Raw genomic sequence first — 20838 nt, 5'->3', positions numbered from 1 at the left:
AGACGCTAAGTATTATTTATTATGTAATAAATAAGTGAATAAATATTATTAACAGTCAACTAATCTTGCAAATATAATAATTATTATTTAATATATATTTAATATAGTGTAGTAGATTTTACAACTACAAACTTGTCGGTGGAGGCGCCATCACACGAGAACAAGTTATGATAAATTATAGCGCGAAAAATTCAGAAACTTATAAAATAATTTAGAGAACGCTAGGAGAAATCCCATTAATAATTATTATATTTTCGGACTGTCTATTCGGACACTGTGAGTTAGTTCCGCGTGAGGCTAACGTGAATATTACAAATTATTTGCCATGCTAAAATTCACGCTACAGTGTCCGAATAGCCTCAGCCTTTCTTACCCCCACTTTGTAGGACACTCTCATCTGACTATATTAAAATATTATTAATAGTCTGATAATTTAATTTGGTCCAAAGTTTTATTTAACAATAAATTTAATCCAATTGAAGTTAATATTTTCTTCGCCGTTATTTTGCATATTAAAAACCCAGTCATTTATTAATATTTATTCATTCCTGCTATTTCAAAGTTGAGTATTTAAATATTCCCAGGCGAATTATGACCACGTCGGTAATCTAGACTCAATAAAATAAACTAACGCATCATGGCCGCTATAGTGAGGACATAACAGCTGATTTACCGACAAATTACCAATCTCAAAACAAACTTAAACAATTTTAAAGTTAGCCGACGTTTTTAATTTTTTAATTTTCTTTTAATTATTAAATTAGAACTTAAAAAAATTTTTTTTTAATTTTACGCATTATTTTTCAAGTTTTCTATAATTAAAAATTTTTTTTTATTTTTTTCTCATCATTTTTTCAGTAAAAAAAAATTCTAAAAATTTTTAAATGTCGGCTAACTTAATTTACATTAAAATTAAAATAAGACTGAAGTTAGCTGTCAGCTGTTAATTAAAAAAATTTTTTTAATAAATCAATTACAATAAAAAAATGCTTTTAAAAATTTTGACTTTTAATTTTTATTTATTTTGTACATGTGAAACTTTTTAATTTAATTTTTTTCCTAATAAAAACATTTTTACATCTGTCAACTTCAGTGTCATAAATTTGATCAGTGAGACCAACTATTTTTTTAAAAACGTACAGATTCATTTTTATGAATAAAAACCGTTGAATATTTTCTCGTTACTCGTTTCAGTCTTCAAGCAGATCAAGACTAACACCATGGACATGGAGTGACAATCCACTGACTTTTAATAAATAAATTAACTGTTAACATTTATTGTAAATGAAAGCTACTCACAAGACTGACCGCGTTTGCTTAAATAAAACAGACTAGGATAATTACGACAAGTATTAATTAATAAATTAAAAACAATAACGTAATTCTGAGAGTTGATAAAGCTGCTTGTTTGCGACTGTTGACAAACTAACAAAATAATGGAAGAATTAATGTCAACTCCAATTAAAAATTCGCTGAAACGAGAGTCATCATCTCCAATGAGCCCAGTGATTTATAAAACACCTTTGAAGCAGTTTGAAGCTCGGAAAAATTATAACAGCAATGATAGATCAAGAGGAATTTCTATGATGTCTAGTTATTGCACTCCACCCTCAGGTTTGACTAAATTTATTGCCAGAAATCCATTTGATGCTGAGCTTACTAATCGACTTCATATGTCAGTAATCAGTCCTACAATATTCAGCAAGGTAATTATATTTTTATATAAATTTTTTATTAAAGAAATTTTTCATTTACAAAAAAAAAAAAAAAAAATTAAAAAACTATGAGTGCAATTTTTTAAAAACCTTTTTTTACTTCTAATTTAATAAATTAAAAGTAGTCAAAAAATTAATTTTCATTAAATTTTCTATATTTATACGGTTAGGTGCCGACAAAAACACATGATTCTCCTTTTTCATGGACAATCGATGAGTTGGCGATGTTGAAACCTGTAGCAATTGAAGAGTTTTCTCTCCAGCAGTCTCACACCTCTGACCCGGAAGTTGAGAAAAGAGCCCAGGAAGCTATAAATAAATTTTTTAGTGCTAAAGAAATTCATCCGAGCCCGTGGAACGAGCGGCGAGAATCAGTTAAGCAGCTTATGAGGACTCCTGGTAGCTTGATCCAGGAAATCGATAGTGAAATGACTGAAAAAATTACCAGAGATTGTAAATTATTATTTTTATTTCAAAAAAATATTAAATAATAACTGATGTTTGTTTTTCTATTTAAGGTTGGGCACAAACAGAATTGTCTCTTCCACCAAAGCTACCTCAGCATGTCGAAGATGCTCTAAAACCATATTTTACTTTTACACAAGACCAGCAGGTCGATAATGACGAAGCCAACAGCTCGAGTAACAGTTCTTTGAGAAGAAAATTATTTTTTAACCATAACGATTCAATAGAAGATGACTCTGAGTGTTCGCTAATTTTATCCCCGTCTAAAATAAATTCTAGTCCTCCTCGCAGTGGAATGATGGCTCATGGAACGCTTATTGGAGTAAATTATTTTTTTTTTTTTTTTTTTTTTTTTTTTTTTTTCCCCAAAAGTAAATGACTTATAATTTTTTTCTGCTGTTATTGTGTATTCTAGGAAGGATTAAGTGATATGCAGAGAACTTATGATACATCATTTAGACCAGATAAATTAATTTCACCACCGGATATGTCACCGATATGTAATCCATTAAATAATTTAGCTAATAATAGTCTTCGGTCGCGTAAATCTGTGACGCAACTTAATTTCTCTGTGCATATGAGTGTTGACAGCTCGTACTTGGAGGAAAAAGAAAATGATAATCCTCAATTGGCTGCTAATCAAGGTAAAATAGATAAAATCCAATTTTAATTTAAATTTGTTAATTTTTTTACTAGCAACCATACTGTAAGAATATAAATACACAAAATTTTATTTATTATTGTAATAATATAGATAATTAATTAATTGATTTTTTATTTTAGAAACTCTTAATGATAAAATGGCTGATTCAGTAATTGAAAGCAAAGAGTACAATCAAAACGAAACAGTTGAAATGGTTTCTTTGATCCAAGAGACTACGCCACAAAAGCAATCAACTAAAATTGACAACGTTATTAAATTTAAAGATTCAGTGGATTGGTGTAAGAATGTTACTAATGAAAGCTACAAAGGACGAAGAAATTTCACCTCTGGTGGAGTTTCGGATCAGAGCACCAGTGCCTTTACTTCTGCACAAGACACTGGCTATCAGACTTATAGTATGAACAATACTGCTAATACCAACACTACAAATAACCGTAGTTTTACTCCTGTCAAGAAAGGGTTTAATTGGGACAATCGTCACGCAGGAATGTCATCTGTCAATGAAATAAGACTGTCCGATTGGCAGGGTAACTTCAATTCTGTGATCAGCTCGACGCCTTCGAAATTCATACGAAGCAGAGAAAACAATATTTAGAAAATTTAATAATTTAATATTAATCAATTTTATTTGATAACATTAATTCAAATATAAATATTGATGTTATCAATTAGAATAAGAACGATAAAATTTACTTAAATTTTATAGATATATTTTTAGTCAATGTAATGAAAATTCATCGCATGTGCAATTCCTTATCGATTTTAATAGTTCGTATCCAGTGTGAAATTAATTATCGATTTTATTTGTAATTCAATTATAAATAATTATCAATTTTAGCATGGCTTCACGATTCAGTTTTTTTGTTAATATTTTCATTTGCATTTTATTGTATTTGTATATTTGTAAGACTGACGTGATGTAATTTATAGCATTACATATTTTGTAATAAATATCAATTTATTAAATTGTGTTTTTTAAATTATGATTTTATTTAATATTTACTCAGAAATTTTGTTAAATAATTTTAAGTAACTAGATCGTTAATTTATAATTCTTAAAAAATTTTTAATAAGAAATTATTTAACATTTGAATAAAAAAAATTATTAGATTTTTAATTTCAGTGTCATTAATCGCCGGTAGGTGGCTATTAACATGAAACTGTCAGAAAAAGCCTCCAAATTTTAGGTTGGATTAAGAATTATAAACAAAAACACCACAAATTTTACAAATAAATAAATATTGATTGAAAATATAAATAATTAATAAATGTCAACAATTCAAAACAATGAAATATGTAATTTCACTTGTTCAGAATGTGACAATTTTTATAAAAATGAACACGAGTATTTAAATCACATGCAATTGCACTGGGGAGAAGTTTGGAAATGCTTTCAGTGTGATGACAAATGCACGTTGTTTAAATCGCAAGTTGAATTAAAGGAACACGAGGGTTTGTATCACGGTTCAGACAAACCGTTCAGATGTTCAAAATGTAAGCTAGTATTTGATCGAGTTTCGCAGCTGGACTACCATGTGAGGAGCATTCACTTGGGGGAAAAATCCCAAGTATGTCAGCTGTGTGGAAAAGGATTTTTTCGCAAAGCTGACTTGAAGACACATCTCAATGTTCATCTTGGTACCAATCAATGTATTTGTGAGTTTTGTGGACGTCAATTTAATCATATTTCTAATTTGATACGTCATCTCAGGATTCATGAAGGTAATTTCATTTTTTATATTTAAAAATTTTAATTATAATTGATTTTATTTATTTTTTGTAGGAACTAAACCATACCGATGTTCTGTGTGCGGTAAGCGATTTACTCAAGTCAATTCATTGGCACGACATAAATTAATTCACGAACGAAATAATGAACCTACAAATGATGAACATGGACAAATAAATTTTCAGACTGTTACGAAAAATAAAACAGCTAAACGTAAGTCTGTAAAACGTCATTATTACTGTAAAATATGTGGCGACAGTTTTCAGCTGATGGTGCTTTTAAAAGAACACGAAAAAATTCATAAACCATTAGCAGAACCACAGAAAGCTTATCATCAGGTTAAGTATCAATTATATTTAAGGTAAAAAAAAAAAAAAAAAAAAAAAAAAAAAAAAAAAAGCAGTTATTGACACTTGCAATTTTATTTCAATTAAAAAACACTAATCAACTGTGTCTTTTACCTTATTCAAATAAATTAATTTATCCGTGGAAATAATTGAATAAAAAAATGTTTTAGGTGTTGCAGAATGAAGATAAAACAAGAAATTCATGTTTTAATGCTGATAATTTTTTGGAGCGCATTGATCCAGTCCGCGATGAAAGTATTGACATTTCTGATATCCTAAGTCCTTATTGTAATGAATTGGAATTACCAACGACAGATCTTATGCAGCGCGAAGACGTTGGAACTGAAATGGTTAAGAAATTTAGAAATTTAGAAATTTCAAATAGAGAAATACGTAATAATAGTGTTAATAATCCAAATTGTGTTCACATAGAGAAAAATCAGTTTTTGATAGAAGTTTCCGAATCTGATTATTTAAATAATTTAGGACTTAATTCATTGGAGCTGCATGACAATGTGATATTACCCGATAATCATTTTAATAATATAAATTACTGCGTTGATAAATCATACACGCTGCCAATAGCAGTTGTCGACAAAGATTTAAATGAGCAGTGGGATTTGCAGTCGACAGTTAATTCAGTACTTGAACAATTGAAAGATACCAGCATTAATTTGTTAGAAAATTTTCAACTACAGCCGATAGATCAAAATCCCGAGGGTTATCGCGGGTCCGATGATCTGGTTGCAGATTTTAATAACGAGGAAGCCCATATTCAAACACCGTTGGTACGGTTGGTACAAAATGAGGAAGGAGAACAGTTTTTTGAACTAGTCCGTGATACTGTTAACTTTGAGAGTCATGATAATAATTTACAAAATCAAAATCAAAATATTTTCTCGGGAGTCACTGGTCAAGCGGTGGCTTCCGTCACTGTTGATAGCGTTCGTAAAAAACGATGTAAGCCAAAATCGCAAGATAAGGTGCGGATAAAAGATTTGGTGAAACCGAAGTACCGATGCACTGTTTGCAATAAATCTTTTTCTTCGACTTCAAACTTGAAGCAACATGCAGGAACTCACTCTGTTGATCAAAAAAAATTCCAGTGCAAACAGTGTGGAATTTCTTTTGCTTGGAAGTCTACGCTTAATAAACATATTGCTGGTAATCATCGGCCTGATGGACCTTTGAAGTTTGTTTGCGAGATTTGTCCAAAGGTTTACAGTACTTTGTCTCAAGTTAATGTAAGCAAGTATTCAAGTATTTTAATTATTAACTTGTCAATAATTGCAAATTTATTATTATTTTTACAAGGATAAAATAATTTATTTATATTTTTTAGGAACACGTCAAGAGAGATCATTTGAAGGAACGTAACTTTAAATGTTCAGAGTGTGGCAAATCCTTTTTTAAGAAATTTGATTTAAAGTCTCACATAAGAACTCACACGAATGAACGACCGTATGCTTGTAAAACTTGTGGAAAAAGCTTTCATCACCAAAGCCACATCATTCGACATGAGCGAGTTCATTCTGGAGAAAGACCTTACACGTGCGATATCTGCAAACAAAGTTTTAGTCAACCTGGATCACTTAAAATTCATAGGCAGAGGCATCATTTGACAAAAGTTGATATTCTTGATTATCAAATTGATGAAGATGATCCTCTAGCTCTGAATGCTACTTAATTATCATGTAAATTTTTATTTTAATTAATAAATTATTTTTTTTTTTTACATTGAAATAAAAACTGTAGCAAAATTATTCTGTAACTTTTTTTTTTTTTTAAATTTTTACTGAAATTTTTATAAAAAAAATTCTACTTTTAAAAATTTAAGTGCAAATTATTTAAACATTTTTTTTTTTTTAATTTGTAACTGTCATTTAAAAATTTTGAAGAAATCGTTTTTTTTTTTAATATTTCAAAAAAAATTTTATAGAAAATATTGCAGAGGTCTCTACATCTATCAGCTGACATGTGCTTGTGTTTATTATGGTATTGAACTCAAAGTGAGTGTTTGAGGTTAACAAGTGGAAGTGTGCAACCAAACATCACACAGGTGTGTTTAACTTTAATTAATTTAGGAGTATTTATATTTATATTTAAAAAAAATTTTTTTTTTTTAAGTAAAGACAAAAGAAAAATGTTTATTCTCACAAGATTTAAAGATGTAGTTAAAATATCTCCAAAAGATTTTACGGGGAATTTTAATGATGCCATAGCAAAAGAATTGAACAATAAACTTTCCAACAAAGTATTCTTAAACATCGGCCTCTGCATTACTTTGTTTGATATTGAAAAAATAGAAGAGTCTTTTATTTTTCCTGGCGACGGATCATCCCACACAAAAGTCGTCTTCCGGTATGTCGTCTTCAAGCCTTTCAAAGAAGAAATCCTCATTGGAAAAATTCGTAGCTGCAGTGAGGAAGGTGTCGTAGTGAGTCTTGGATTTTTTGACGACATCATAATTCCTCCATCGAAGCTTCAGAGTCCGTCGAGATATGACTCTAAAGATAGAGTTTGGATCTGGGAATACGACGTTGGAGATGGTAAAACTCATCCCCTCTATATGGACCGCGACGAGATGGTGCGATTCAGAGTTTATGAGTCTAAGTTCTTTGAAACACCGCTTCCTAAAAGTACAACTAATGAAGGGACTCAACAGCCTGATGAAAAAATTTCACCCTATGTTTTAGAGGGTGCCGTCGACGAGCCAGGGTTAGGTCCACTTTCCTGGTGGCTGCCCTCCGATGAAAGCTCAGAGTAAAACTTACATGAATAAAATTTTATATATTTGATAAAAAATACTAAAAATTGTAAAATAAAAAAAAAAAATTTTTTTTCAATTTTACGAAAGTGGATAGTAGATCTATCTTACCTTAAAATACTGAAGTTAAGATGTAATTACTTGCTTGGAGTAAAAATGTCAGTAGACTTGTAATTTTGCTACAAACAGAAAATGTAAAAAATATAAAAAAAAAAATCTTGTAAGATTTTTGAAATAAAAAATATTTAATATTTATAAATTGAGTAGTAATTATTTATTTTGAAAGTGAAACACAGCTCTGCCATCTATATTGTCATTTAAAGTTTAAGAAGTTGGTATAAACGCTTAAATTTTAACGGAAAAATCAGCTGACGAGGCTTTCAAAGTTGTTGATCCCTGCAAATAATAAAAACACGTGTTGTATTGAATTTATTTGTAACAATTAAATACTAGTGATAACAACAGTTAAAAATAAATAAATTTAACGTTTATTCCTACAAATATTTATCATCTGATACGTGACAGTTAATAAATTTAATAAAACCCTAAAAATAATTATTTGTTGATGTTTTTGTATACTTGGCAAAATATTTTTATGACTACATTTATTTTTAAACTTAGATTTAATAATTATTATACACCCTATAATTTGATAAATATTTTTTATTGCTTATTAAATAAATAATTATTTATTAGATATATATATATTTATGATGGAAAAATACAATAATACAAGAGGACTAACGACAAATAGACGTAAGTATATTAATTTTAATTAAATTTTTAAATTACTGTTTATGCAAGTAAATTAATGATATTGAAGTTATAACTGTCAGCTGTCAATATTAAAAATTTTCTACATGTGAAATTTTTTTTTAAATAATTTTTCTATAAAATAAATTATTAAAATTTTTAAATGTCGTCTAACTTAATATTCATAAATTAATAATTTTATTTTGTTTCAGGATATCCACTATCAGTTGAGAATAAAATATATGACAAGAATCTAAGTAGCATTAGTGATAAATATAATAAAATATATGATAAATTATTAAATATAACTTCAGACTGTGACAATTCGCAAGATTTTGTATTGCAAGTAACAAACAGTATTTTTGTAAAAGAAACTTCCGATGAAAATAATATAAATCATAATAATAAAAATACACAAGAAGTTATAGTAATAAGCGACTCGAGTGATGATGAATCATTTTCGCCAACAAATAACAAAGGTAATAAAATTTTGCCGCAAAATAAAAATGATGAGGCTGCTAAAAGAAGAACCCCATCATTGACTATTAGTAGTATAAATTCTTCTGTTATTTTGACTGAAGACGAGAGTCATAAAAAATCTAAAACAAACTATATATTTACATCAACTCAGCTGAACAATGACGATAGAAGAAACAATGAGTCGGTGTCCAATGACAGTGGGAATGGCACCCCACGTGGGTTTAATTATTTTTTGGAAAAAGAATTAAGAACGCCAACTATAAATAAAATAATGCATTCGGAAAGTCCGACTAAATTGCCGAACCAAATCCCGAGGAACACGAGCGCTGATCAGAAAAAGCGCGAGCCAATGAACGATAAGCGTGAACGTGTACTAGCAGGGATAAAGGGCTCGAGTGGTGACAAAGTCTTGAGTAAACAAACTAATGACGCTCGCATAACTCCGGGTTTCACCAAACGAAATCCAGCGACGCCGGTAAATAAAAAAGCAACGCGTGAGATATTAAAAGCCGTTAAATCGCAGCGCATTGTTTACGATTCTCCCGGACAGTGGCAGAAAAATAAAGCTCTGCATAATTATAACTCACCGGGGTTGATGCGGGACCGGGACATAATTGACAAGTCTGAGTTGGAAACCAGTTATTCATCGAGCGGAAGCAAGAAAGAGGATAAATCGGAATTTCAGCATCCGGCTTGGATCGACGAAACTACTTCGGAGGTATCGGACGACCAGGAAGATCATTGCGACAATAATAAGGAGGAAAATTGTCAAATACCAGACAAGCCAATAAATGTTACGGAGACACGTGTTATTGGGTATCTTAATCCCATAGAACGTCAGTCGTTGTCACCGAGTGAACGTAAAAAGGAAGACATCGCACGCTGGTTGATGTCTACTGCCTTCGACCAAAGAAGTGACACTTCTTTGAGCGTCATCGGTCCTTCTCAACCAAATAGTCCTGGTTCTGGTAACAGTAGCCTTGAAAGACTCGAGCAGCATTATCAGACTCCGAATAATCGTACCAAATTTCAGACGAAGGTAAATTCAGCTACTAGCGTTAAAACTAAAACTAATGACAACACTCCGATTACTGGAGGACAATTGAAACAGCTGGAGTCTATGCAGAAGACAAAAGTTAATACGCCGAGCACTGGAGGTGATGTTAAACGTTTAGAGTCAGTTTGGAAGAAAAATGCCGGAGGAAATTCAAAACCGACCACGTTTAAAGCTAATACACCGAGTACTGGAGGCAATTTGAAACATTTAGAACCAGTTGATAAGAAAAATATAAACACGCCAAGCACTGGAGGAAATTTTAAAATCTTAAATAAACCAGTACAAAAAACAATGGATAATTTTATGAAGAAAACGAAACCTAGATCTAGAACACCTAAAAATTTAACTCCTCTTTTTATAACGAAGACTGTAACCAAGACTCCAAGGCCGGAAGATCAGGCCACAAATGATTCTTCCAACACTAATACACCCAGTTTGAGGATTGAGGACTGTGAGGATCTTTTAACTCGGCTTTATGGTAATTCCTGGCGCAAGAATGCTGATGCTCTGCTACCCAAAGAACCTAGAACAGCACCACTAACTGACAAAGTAAAAAAGAAAGTTCGTGACAGTACAAGAAGAAGGTCTGATAAAATTGTCAAGTCTATAAAGCCTGTTATTTCCCGGACAGAGAAAAAGACGAGGAATATACGGGACAGTTTTATCAACGACTGGCCTAGCTCTGAAGACGATGCTGTTGAAACTTCTTTTGTCACAGCGTTGAGTACTCCTATTCCACCAAGTCACACCATCCGACGTAAAGAAACTCCGATGTCTGAGGTGCAGAAAAAAGTTATCGAGCTCTGTGATACGGACTCTGATGATGACAAAACTCCGGTGGTTAAAAACACCAGGAAAAGACTGTCTTTTGGCGATGACAAAAGCTCTGGATCTTTCACGAGTGAGTATGACCCTGGTGAAGTTATTTTACCGAAGCCTGTGTCAAGGATTAAAAATATGCCGACGAGTAAATCATCACCTGTGGTTTTTAAGCAACCTGCTGTGACAGTGAGCTTTATCAAATCACTGTCGAAGGAAGTGCCGTTGGAGAAAGTTCACCCGGAAGCCAAGAAGTATAGGTTGAATTATAAATTGACTAAAGATGAACTTTGCCAGCGACTGTTTAAGATTTTTAATGAAAAAGTATTTGATTGTCAATTACCAAAGGACATGTCTATTGAGTGGAACGCCAGAATGCGCAGAACCGCTGGATTTTGCTACAACAAAATGATCAGAAGCGCTATAGGAAAGCTGGAAAGATCTTCGCGTATTGTTTTGTCAACTAAAATTTTGGATGAGCCTAATAGGCTTAGAGATACGCTTATTCATGAGATGTGTCATGCTGCTACTTGGTTGATCAATGAAATTTCTGATGGACACGGGCTTTATTGGAGATCTTGGGCTTCTAAAGCTCTTAAAGTATTTCCAGAATTACCGCCTATTACACGTTGTCATGATTATAAAATTACAACTAAATACACTTATCGGTGTATTGATTGTGGATATAGGTAAGAACTATAAATTTATATTAAGGTGTGCCAAAATTCAATTTTAATTGTAAAATATATATTTTTTTAATAGTATTGGACGTCATTCAAAGTCATTGGATATTTCTAGAAAAAGATGCGGTCATTGTTTTGGAAAATTTGAATTGCTGGTCAATCGGACAACTAGATCAGGTAAAGTAGAACTTAAAACACCTAATGCCAAACAACCCAGTGGGTTTGCTCTGTTCGTAAAAGAAAATTACGGTAATGTTAGAAAAGAATGCAAGGACAGTAACCACCAAGGAGTCATGAAGATACTTGGCCAGCAATTCTCAGCAGTTAAAATATCTAAACAAAATGACAAAGATGATAATTAGCTTTAATTTTATTTTATATATTTTTTTTTTTATTTATTTTTGTATACTGTAAAATTAGAGACCAACGATTTTAATTGTACATTGGCTTATTATTTAGAATATATATTTATTTAACATTTTATTTGTAAATTTCAAATTTTATTGCTTAATTTTAAAATATTTTTGCTTATTAACTGTTTGCAGGCTGTTGCAAAGTCTCAATTTCAGACAGAAGAAATTTAGTTACGTGGATCTAGTAAAAATTTATTACTTAATCTATTATAAATGCAATATATAATTTTTTTTTTTTTTTTTTTTTTAAATAAATAAGCTGTCTTTTGAAAAGACTTGATAAACATAATAAAGTGTAACAATTTTGATTTAATAATAATAATAATTAAATTTCAGATAAAAATCCTATTTTTTGAAATGAAAATTATAATTTTTATAAAAAAATTAAATTACCTGATACATTAAAATATTTTTTGTTTCTCAAATGTAAAATTGATTTTTTCTCTGTACCTTATATCAATTCTTTAAATTAAAAATTAATTATATTCTTATTTTTGCTATAATTTATTTGTTAAAAAAATTATGAAGTGACAACTAAGTTAAATATCATTTAAATAAAAATAATGTCAAATGTAAGAAGAAAAACAATTTGAATTAAAATAGGAGTGAAAGTAATTGTATAATTAAATTAAAATATCAGTATATAGAATATTTTATTGATAAAAAAAATATTTTTCATAACCTAAAACTGTCAATAAATGATCACGCTGATGACGATAGTCAATAAATAAATAAATAAATAAACAATTAAAATGGTAACAATAAAAATGTAACCTCCCGTTAGTGACAAAATTAGTAAATAAACATGGATTAATAATAACAATGAAAGTAGGATGGCGGCTTAGTAGCTTAGTACACACATTACATACATTACAAAAGGTTGACGGTGGTGGTCTTTGGTGAGTACTACTAGCGCACTCTAAAAACAGTCTTTACTGAAAACTGAAGATAGCCGACGTGCTGTTACAACTGGTCCGAATGGTGTTCATGTCTGTACATTGTTTAAAAAGAAGGACCACGTTGTTGTGTCCCCCAAGTGGTTTATTGCAGTGCCCGTGATAGTCCGTGATCTAAATAAAATAGTGACGTGCCATATGTATAATAATGTCCGAAGGTGTAAAACGAGTGCCGACACAGAGCCTGGAATCAGCGGGTTCCTTGGGTAATGCAACTAAGGAGAAAAAAAGAGAAAAGGGCAAACAGCTCGCGCCCTCCATACGCTTAGAGCTCTGTCTGGATGACAAGAACGAGACGGCATACGCCGAGTTTAACTACACTCAGCTCCTAAAATCCGCCGAGGTCAGTATCTAAAAAGGTTATCACTGCCTAAATAATAATATTATATTCTCAATTAACGCAGGTACTCTTGCCGCCTACCAGCCCGATGATAAACAAACCTCTTGTAACCCTCTGACACCGGGTTGTGGTTATCCCGGCTAGAAATTATTGTCTTGCTGGTTAAACTCTTGATCGCGCAAAAACTATGGATTCCATTTCACCTCAGCAAACCTTTAATCTTTATTTTATTTTATAATTTTTTTTTTTTTTTTTCATCCTCTCTCGTGCTGTTGATAATTACTCTGATGATAAGCCTTTAGTTTTCTACTATTTTATTAATTTATCTATTTTGTTAAAAATATCAAGATAGCTACAGAAAATAATTATTTTCATTTTTTTTTCTTCTTCTTCATTGTTACTACGTGGCGTCAGTCGTTCTTATTACATATAGTTGTATGTTGTCTTGTATATATACACATACATAGAAAACAAGGTGTATATGAGTATTGTGTAGTAAACCTTAAGTTGGCACAAGTTGAAGACTAGAGGCTCAGATCGATTTAATGCAGTTTTACTTGACAGATTAATGGACTAAACAAAAAAATAATCCTTTAATTTATAAAATAACATCCGGTATTTTTTTTTGTGTCTTATTATTATTATTTATTATTGTTGTTATTATTATTATTATTATTATTATTATTATTATTATTATTATTATTATTATTATTATTATTATTATTATTATTATTATTATTATTATGGCATTCCTGAAAATTTACTGTGCTTGAAATTAATATTAATATTAATATCTAGCTCAGTTGGTTGTCAATGTCTTTAGCATGGTCATTTGTAATAAAACATCTGCTCATCTGCCTAGTGCAATCTAGGTACCAAGAGACTCCTTCTCATCTCTACGATATATCTCGTTTATCTAAACACATCACTGTATATGCACACATACTTGCACCTTGTATTGTATCGAGAGCCTTACACCTTTTGCATCCACAGATCTACGTCTGTATGTGTATGTGTAATGATACTTGAATTGTAATTTCCTTTCGCGCACACGGCTACATCTATGTACTCCAAAAGAAGGACACTAAACCCTGGTATTATTATGCGGATTAACGTGACCATGCATGCGTAACATTTTATAATATAAATTATTTTTATGTTTGCCTTTCACTGGTTCGTATCATTTATTGTTAGTTAATTAATGATAAAAAAAAATTTTTTTCAGGCGATTTGTATGCTGATAACAAATTGCGCTTTGATAACGATTTAAGTTTTCATTTAATCAGGAAAATTAATTGCTTAATGTTTTTTTAAATAATTTATAATAAGTTGAATTTAATTATTAGTTTTTAGCTTTGTTTTATTGAAGGAAGCAAAGTTTAACTTGAATGATGTATTTACGAATTGTCAATGAGGTAAATAAAAGCGGTCTGATGAAAGACGCCCATCGATTCGGCGTCCTCTTATCAGAAGAGCATGCTGAAAGAGCTGGTTCCCCGATGTATTGTATAAAGTGACGGTAGTTCTACAATACGACTGTATATACATATATATACACTATATAGATATAGAAGAGATTGGAAAGTTTATAACTGTAATATAAGTTTAAATATACGCGAGACAGGTATAACGACAGTACATCCATGTTTTCCTGATACTTTCGTACATTTTGCTCATCTTTTACTAGTTAATTTACACATTTATCTTTTTATTATAAGTATAATTTATACACGCATGCTACTACAGAATTTGAAATTAATATTTAAATTTTTAAATTGTAAAGTAATAATTTAGATTTAAAATTAAAAAATAATGTTCCGTGAGATTAATATTTATTTATTTTTTTTTTTTTTTTTTTTTTTTTTTTTTTAAGAAAATATTTTAGCGATAAATTGTTGAAGAAAATAAGATGAATTTAAGTTAAGATGGGCGGTGAAAGTACGGTACGGAGTGCGACGATACTCGAGCGAATGCAATTTACTATTTATTATTATGGATTTAAACCACAACTTTGTGCTATGTGGGGCTGTATACTGGTGATATGAGAAAGAGAGTCTTCGAGACGGGTTACTGCCCTAAGCCGAATATATGACACTCACATGATCTTAGATGTATATATTTCTAGCGCGGTGGATTTGAAGTGGGATATTGCGAACCGGGTAATTTTACGGTTGGATAAATAAAAATTGGGAATCGCGACTTGTATTTATTTCCACTGCAATCTCATTTATTTATTTATTTATTTATTTATTTATTTTTTTTTTTTTTTTTTTTTTTTTTTTTTTTATAGAAAAAGAGGAGTAAGGAGAACAAAAATACCAATGGGCTGGACCCGTGCGATGATGATGATGATGATGATGATGATGATGTTGAGAAAGAGCGGTTGATGGGTATTGCTAAAAATGTGAAGCTAAATATGTATGTATTTATTTTTATTAAAAGAAAAATTTTAATACAGATTAAAATTAATGAAACTTATTTGTAGGGTACGAGCAATGTAATGAAGAAGAAAAAGAAAAAATATGATGATGATGTTGATCTTGGAGCTGGTTATGATGACACTGATTCGTTTATTGATAACACAGATGCTGTAAGTTTTAATTTATTTATTAAAAATTTGATTATTACTTAACGCTAATAAAATGATTAATTTTAAAACAGTATGATGAAATAGTCCCTCTCGGAGTAACAACAGCATACGGAGGTTTCTACATCAATTGGGGGAAGTTAGAATTTGCTGTTAAAGAAGGAGAAGTTTCTCTGGCACGTACTCTCAATCATACTAATAATGAATCAAGCAGCAGCGAGAGTAGTGATGATGACGAAGACAGTAACAGCCCGGAGCCTAAAAGAAGAGATAGCCGATTAGCCAGCTCATCTGAAGATGATGATGAAGAAATTGTTGAGCCAGCTCCCAAAGTATTTATCCCTCAATTAGTCTAGATGTTTGTATGCATTCACAGTGATATAGTATATATAATTAAATATCATTTTATTTTAGAAATCAAAATTAGATGAAAATGGAGAGAAAAAAGTTCATTATGACAATATGATTAAGAAAAAAAAAAAGTTAACCGAGGAGTCGACTGTAGATAGTTTAAATAAACAGAAGCATACTGATGATAAGCGGGATCATATGGAAGTTGATATTTCGTCTGATAATAATCAAGAGCAAAGAAAAAAATTGTCCTGTGATGTTGTAAAAACAAAAGATGTTGCGAAAAAATTTGTTAAAAAGCCACTAGCTAATAATGGTTTAGATGATAATAAAAAATTAGACAATGGAAAAAAGTTAGCGGTTAAGGATAGTAATGTTGATAATGCTATTGAAAGTGTCGTTAATGATGGCAAAGCTGATGATGATGACAGTAGAGATACCGTAGATTCCAACAAGTCACGATCTGGTGTTGCTGGTACGTCTTCAGAGGGTGAGGACGGGGATAAAAGCGATAGTCGAATGCCTGATAATTTACCCGAGGATGTTAAGGAAATAATTAATAAACTTAAAAAACACGTCGAGAGTAATAACAAAGATGGAAAAATTAAATTTTTTGATGCTTATGCCAATTCTGCGATACTCAAGTAATTTTTATTTTACTTTTTTTTTTTTTTTTTTTTTTTTTTTTTTTTTTTTTTTTTTTTTTTTTTTTATATAAATATTAATTGTGAAAATATTAATTTATTTTTCTACCTTAGCTTGGATACAAAATTAAGGCAAATAGATTCACCTGCAGTTAGGAATCAGGTCTACACTAACCTCGCGCCTCTTATGTCGTGCAGCAAAAACACTTTGAGCAATCGGATTAAAAAGTTGAGCCTTCAAGAAGCCGAGAATAAAGTCCGAGAACCAATGGAGAGGTAGAATAACAAATTTTATTTTGTTTAGACGTGGCATAAAATTTTTTATCGATCTGTTAATGACCACGATTGAGTAAAAGTTACCCACGCTCGTAAAGTTCAATGCTGTTTCAGGTTGAAGGCGATAATTGAACAATTAATGCCAGCCGCTGTTTCAAAGTATGAAGAAGAGTGTCGCAGAGTTGCTGAAGACAAGTAAGATATTTATTTTGTTTAATTAATTATTAAGGGACTATCAAAAAAATTAATTGAATATTTTTAACGAGAGAAAAATTAATTTTTTTAACACTTTAATACTTACTGAATTTTTTTACTTCCCAGCCCTCACTTATACTGGGAGATATACCGGTACTGTGGGTAAGGCGCCCCTCAAACAAACCTCTTTCTATTTTTTTAATTATTATTATTCATTAATTATATCATTGTTTTTTTTTTTTTTTTTTTTTTTTTTTTTTTTTTTTTTTTTCTGTTCTAATCATCATTAGTTGTGTTAATTCATTGTAAAATTATCGAAATATAAAATGCAGAAAGAGGTGTGGGGCTATTTATCATCAGTATCATTATTTCAATCATTAGTCACATCACTCGAGTCATAGTTATTTTAGAATTTTTATAGCGATCAATTTTCATATAATATTTTATAAAATTTGGTAAAAATTTTAATTATTAATAAAGTTATAATATTTTCAGAAGTTTTGAAGCTCCGGTGTCTGATGGAGATAGCAGTGATGGAAATGAAAAAGCATCTAAAAAATCAAATTTCCCACGCAAGCGATTCCCGTGGACATCTGAAGCCAAGTAAGAATAAAATTATAATAATAACAAAAATATTAAAAATAAAAATAATAATAATAATAATAATAATTAAATTTTAAATTTATTAGGAAAGCGGTGTGTGACATAGCAACAGTATGGCGCCAATATTACAAAGTTAGAAAGCCAAGGAAAGAAAATATGGATTCATTTGTCTCGACATTCATGGAGAGTAAAATTTTACCGCTTTGGCCCAAGGGTTGGGTAACCGTCGAAACTCTATTAAAGTACTCTACAGAAACACCGTAAGCATATATATATATATATTTTTTTTTTTAATATTTATAATCTACTAATGCTTTATATTCAATGCTTTAACCAGTTTACACAGACTGTCATCTGTATATATCTGCACGAGTCAATTTAATTGAAACATTATTTATTATCGATGCTTTTATATTGAGTTCTAATAATTTATTGTAAAAAACGATCGTTTATTTTATTAACTTTCACAAATTTTTTTGACTTTCACGCACGTAGATTTTATTTTTCTGGTGGTTGTATGTTTTAGGGTCTACGTTGTACTGGATTAAATTTAGCCTTATTTCTTTGCTCAAATCAACGATTTTAGATTAATTTTTTGTAGTTGTTACTTTTATTTTGTAATATGAAAAAAAAAAAAAATCGTTATTTTAGTCAGCTGCGTTAAATGTGTGCCATGTTTTCTGTTCATTATTTATTTATTTAACAAAGTTTCCATTAAATTCTTTAATTACGACATTCTAAAAAAAAAAAAAAAAAATCATATTCATTTATAAAATTTCTGTTAACAATTAATATTTTATTATTTTTTAAATTTCATTCTGTGAATGATAAATGAGTGGATAATTTTTGTATGCATTATTAAATTTTGTTTTTAAAATAAATAATTTAAGCTTTTTTTTTCTTAACTCTAATACTGCACCTTGTAATCCTCTATCGGCTTTAAAAAAAAAAAAAAAAAAAAAAAACCACAAAACTCAATGACTTTGTTGCAGTGGCAAAAGAAAACTGAAAAAATCAAAGGATAACGTACAAGCGAACAACGCTCAAATAATTACTAATAATTGTACCTCGAGATTGGAAAACACACCAAGTACCAATACAAATATCAATAATTTAAATCAACAAGAACGCTCTAAGACACCGACAAATTTAAAAAGTTCCAGTTCTTTAGACAACATAAATTATACGTCACCTTCTTCGCAAGCCGTTAAATCATCAGAAATTACGACATCAGCAGTAACAGCAGTACCAGCCGAGAAAAAACAAATAAACATTAGCAGTAAATACAAAGATAAAATACGAGAGGGATCAACGCCGTCTAGTCATCTGGATGACAGCGTACCAGCGCCAATAGCTAAAATATCTGTGGTACCTACGTCTCAGTTGATGGCACAAAAACCTAAAGCTCACTCTGATAAATTTAATCCACTTAATTTAACTAGTAGTACTATTTCAATAACACCGGTTAATGATTACCAGAAAGCCAATAAATTGGATGAAGTTAAAAAAGACGTTGTTTCGATAACACCGTTCTCAGACACTCCTAAAGTTGCATTTTTCACGTCGATTAATTCTGGATCTAAATCTTTACCACTTAAACATCGGATACTTAATGACAACGCCGACAAGAGGATAGACGATCGCGGTATTATTGCAGCTGTTGTTTTAAATACCGCTGATAGCAAGGATAAAAAATCCGACTATTGGATAGAAGATAAATACAAATCATCGGGTGATATAAAGAAGCGACGCAAGGAAATAATAACAATGGATTTACCCCAGCAGTCCTCATCGATAACGAACCATGAGGTCTCAAGTATTCTCCAGCCCAAGTCCGGGCTATCTCAAGAGGAGATTGACAGGCAGATTGAGGAAACAGAGGCTGCTACCAATTTTCTCAGCCAGATAATAAACGAGGAGTCTCCGAGATCAACAACCGAGAGCAAGCGGAAAGAGCCCAGTTTGATTGATGACGGATTGGTTTACGCGAGCACATTTCCACCCAGTGAGCAGGATAAAGATGTTCAAATGGTGATGCGCTCTCTCAAAGAACTTCAGGAGCTACAGGAGAACAAGTACTCGCCGAGTCATTCACCGTTCCAAAAATCTAAATCTTCTCATCAGTATACCGGATTTGCTAGCGATTATCATCAACATTATCACAATAAAAAGGATGATAAATTGAGTAAAATACCAAAAGATGAACCACATTGGTTGTCACGTGATTAATGTTAATTGATAATCTAACACTGATGCTGATTACACTCCATCGACTTGAACAAATACTTCCAACTCGTTTCTACGGTTTTTAAAATCTCAATAAAATATAAATAAGTATTTTAAAATTGCCTGACAGTTGTAAATATATTTAAATCAATACTTAGATATGAGTAGTGGGTAAACATATGTACAGGTATATAAATTATGAACAAATTAACGTGTGGTAGGCTTTGTACATAGTGCTAAGAATCGAGAGGTTTTTATTATTATAAATTCAGAACTAAAATTCACCAATTAAATTAATTTTTGTAAAATTTTCAAAGGTGTCAGCGATTTATGGATTTTTTTTTTTTTTTTGATTCTTATGTTTATTTAATAATATTTTTAGTGACTTTTGACTGTAAAAATTAATTTTATTTTGAGCTGATAATTGAAACAAATTTTTTTATAATTGACAGGATAACACAAATAAAACAGAGTATTTATGTTTATGTTTATGTGTGCATGAGATAAATGAGTCTGATTATATTTTTGAGAAAATGATTGACTTATAAATATAGATTTATATAAATATTGTTTTTAAGAGTGATATATAAACCGTCAGAGCTTTATAATTTTTTTTTCTGTTCTTTTAATAGTTATTGTAAAATTGTGACGATAAATGTATTGTAAAATTTGGCATCCACTTGCCAATAAGGCGTCTTCAAATATAAGTTTTGAATATTTTTTACAATACTCCAATTTGTACTTTATTTAAATACCTCTTGATACTGT

General features: G+C 30.6%; 5 protein-coding genes across 8 annotated transcripts; all 5 read left to right on the top strand.

The window, feature by feature from the left end:
• Nucleotides 1-1194: 1194 nt before the first annotated feature.
• Bora (aurora kinase A activator-like protein bora) lies at nt 1195-3756 on the top strand. The gene is made up of 5 exons (XM_074240883.1): nt 1195-1706; nt 1886-2168; nt 2234-2502; nt 2596-2824; nt 2964-3756. The coding sequence occupies exons 1-5, from the start codon at nt 1437-1439 to the stop codon at nt 3437-3439; spliced, it is 1527 nt and encodes a 508-aa protein (XP_074096984.1). The 5' UTR covers nt 1195-1436; the 3' UTR covers nt 3440-3756.
• Nucleotides 3757-4021: 265 nt separating this feature from the next.
• LOC141526352 (uncharacterized) lies at nt 4022-6980 on the top strand. Of its 2 annotated transcripts, XM_074241334.1 has the most exons (5): nt 4022-4566; nt 4628-4911; nt 5091-6164; nt 6263-6614; nt 6860-6980. In XM_074241334.1, the coding sequence occupies exons 1-4, from the start codon at nt 4113-4115 to the stop codon at nt 6605-6607; spliced, it is 2157 nt and encodes a 718-aa protein (XP_074097435.1). In that variant the 5' UTR covers nt 4022-4112; the 3' UTR covers nt 6608-6614; nt 6860-6980. The 2 variants fall into 2 exon arrangements, with proteins under 2 accessions (XP_074097435.1, XP_074097434.1); XM_074241333.1 differs by lacking the exon at nt 6860-6980 and having other exon boundaries at nt 6263-6677.
• On the top strand, nt 6860-7946 carry Polr3h (RNA polymerase III subunit H). Of its 2 annotated transcripts, none has more exons than XM_074241340.1 (2): nt 6860-6979; nt 7053-7946. In XM_074241340.1, exon 2 carries the CDS (start codon nt 7064-7066, stop codon nt 7685-7687), a length of 624 nt encoding a protein of 207 aa, XP_074097441.1. In that variant the 5' UTR covers nt 6860-6979; nt 7053-7063; the 3' UTR covers nt 7688-7946. The 2 variants fall into 2 exon arrangements, with proteins under 2 accessions (XP_074097441.1, XP_074097440.1); XM_074241339.1 differs by having other exon boundaries at nt 6877-6979; nt 7048-7946.
• Nucleotides 7947-8382: 436 nt separating this feature from the next.
• LOC141526350 (uncharacterized) lies at nt 8383-11960 on the top strand. The gene is made up of 3 exons (XM_074241330.1): nt 8383-8443; nt 8653-11485; nt 11559-11960. Exons 1-3 carry the CDS (start codon nt 8398-8400, stop codon nt 11839-11841), a joined length of 3162 nt encoding a protein of 1053 aa, XP_074097431.1. The 5' UTR covers nt 8383-8397; the 3' UTR covers nt 11842-11960.
• An 858-nt stretch (nt 11961-12818) lies between these two features.
• On the top strand, nt 12819-20782 carry Yem (yemanuclein). 2 transcript variants are annotated; one of them, XM_074241332.1, is made up of 10 exons: nt 12819-13191; nt 15479-15610; nt 15674-15778; nt 15850-16107; nt 16190-16770; nt 16885-17046; nt 17161-17241; nt 17737-17844; nt 17931-18104; nt 18837-20782. In XM_074241332.1, exons 1-10 carry the CDS (start codon nt 12997-12999, stop codon nt 20071-20073), a joined length of 3033 nt encoding a protein of 1010 aa, XP_074097433.1. In that variant the 5' UTR covers nt 12819-12996; the 3' UTR covers nt 20074-20782. The 2 variants fall into 2 exon arrangements, with proteins under 2 accessions (XP_074097433.1, XP_074097432.1); XM_074241331.1 differs by lacking the exon at nt 12819-13191 and having other exon boundaries at nt 15479-15606.
• The last annotated feature ends 56 nt before the right edge of the window (nt 20783-20838 follow it).

Source organism: Cotesia typhae, unplaced genomic scaffold, assembly GCF_013202065.1.
Source record: "Cotesia typhae breed Kobodo isofemale line unplaced genomic scaffold, CoteBio_Ctyphae contig_33, whole genome shotgun sequence".
NCBI lineage: Eukaryota > Metazoa > Arthropoda > Insecta > Hymenoptera > Braconidae > Cotesia > Cotesia typhae.
The sequence above is the reverse complement of the archived record's forward strand: the minus strand, read 5'-3'. Positions and strand labels throughout refer to the sequence as shown.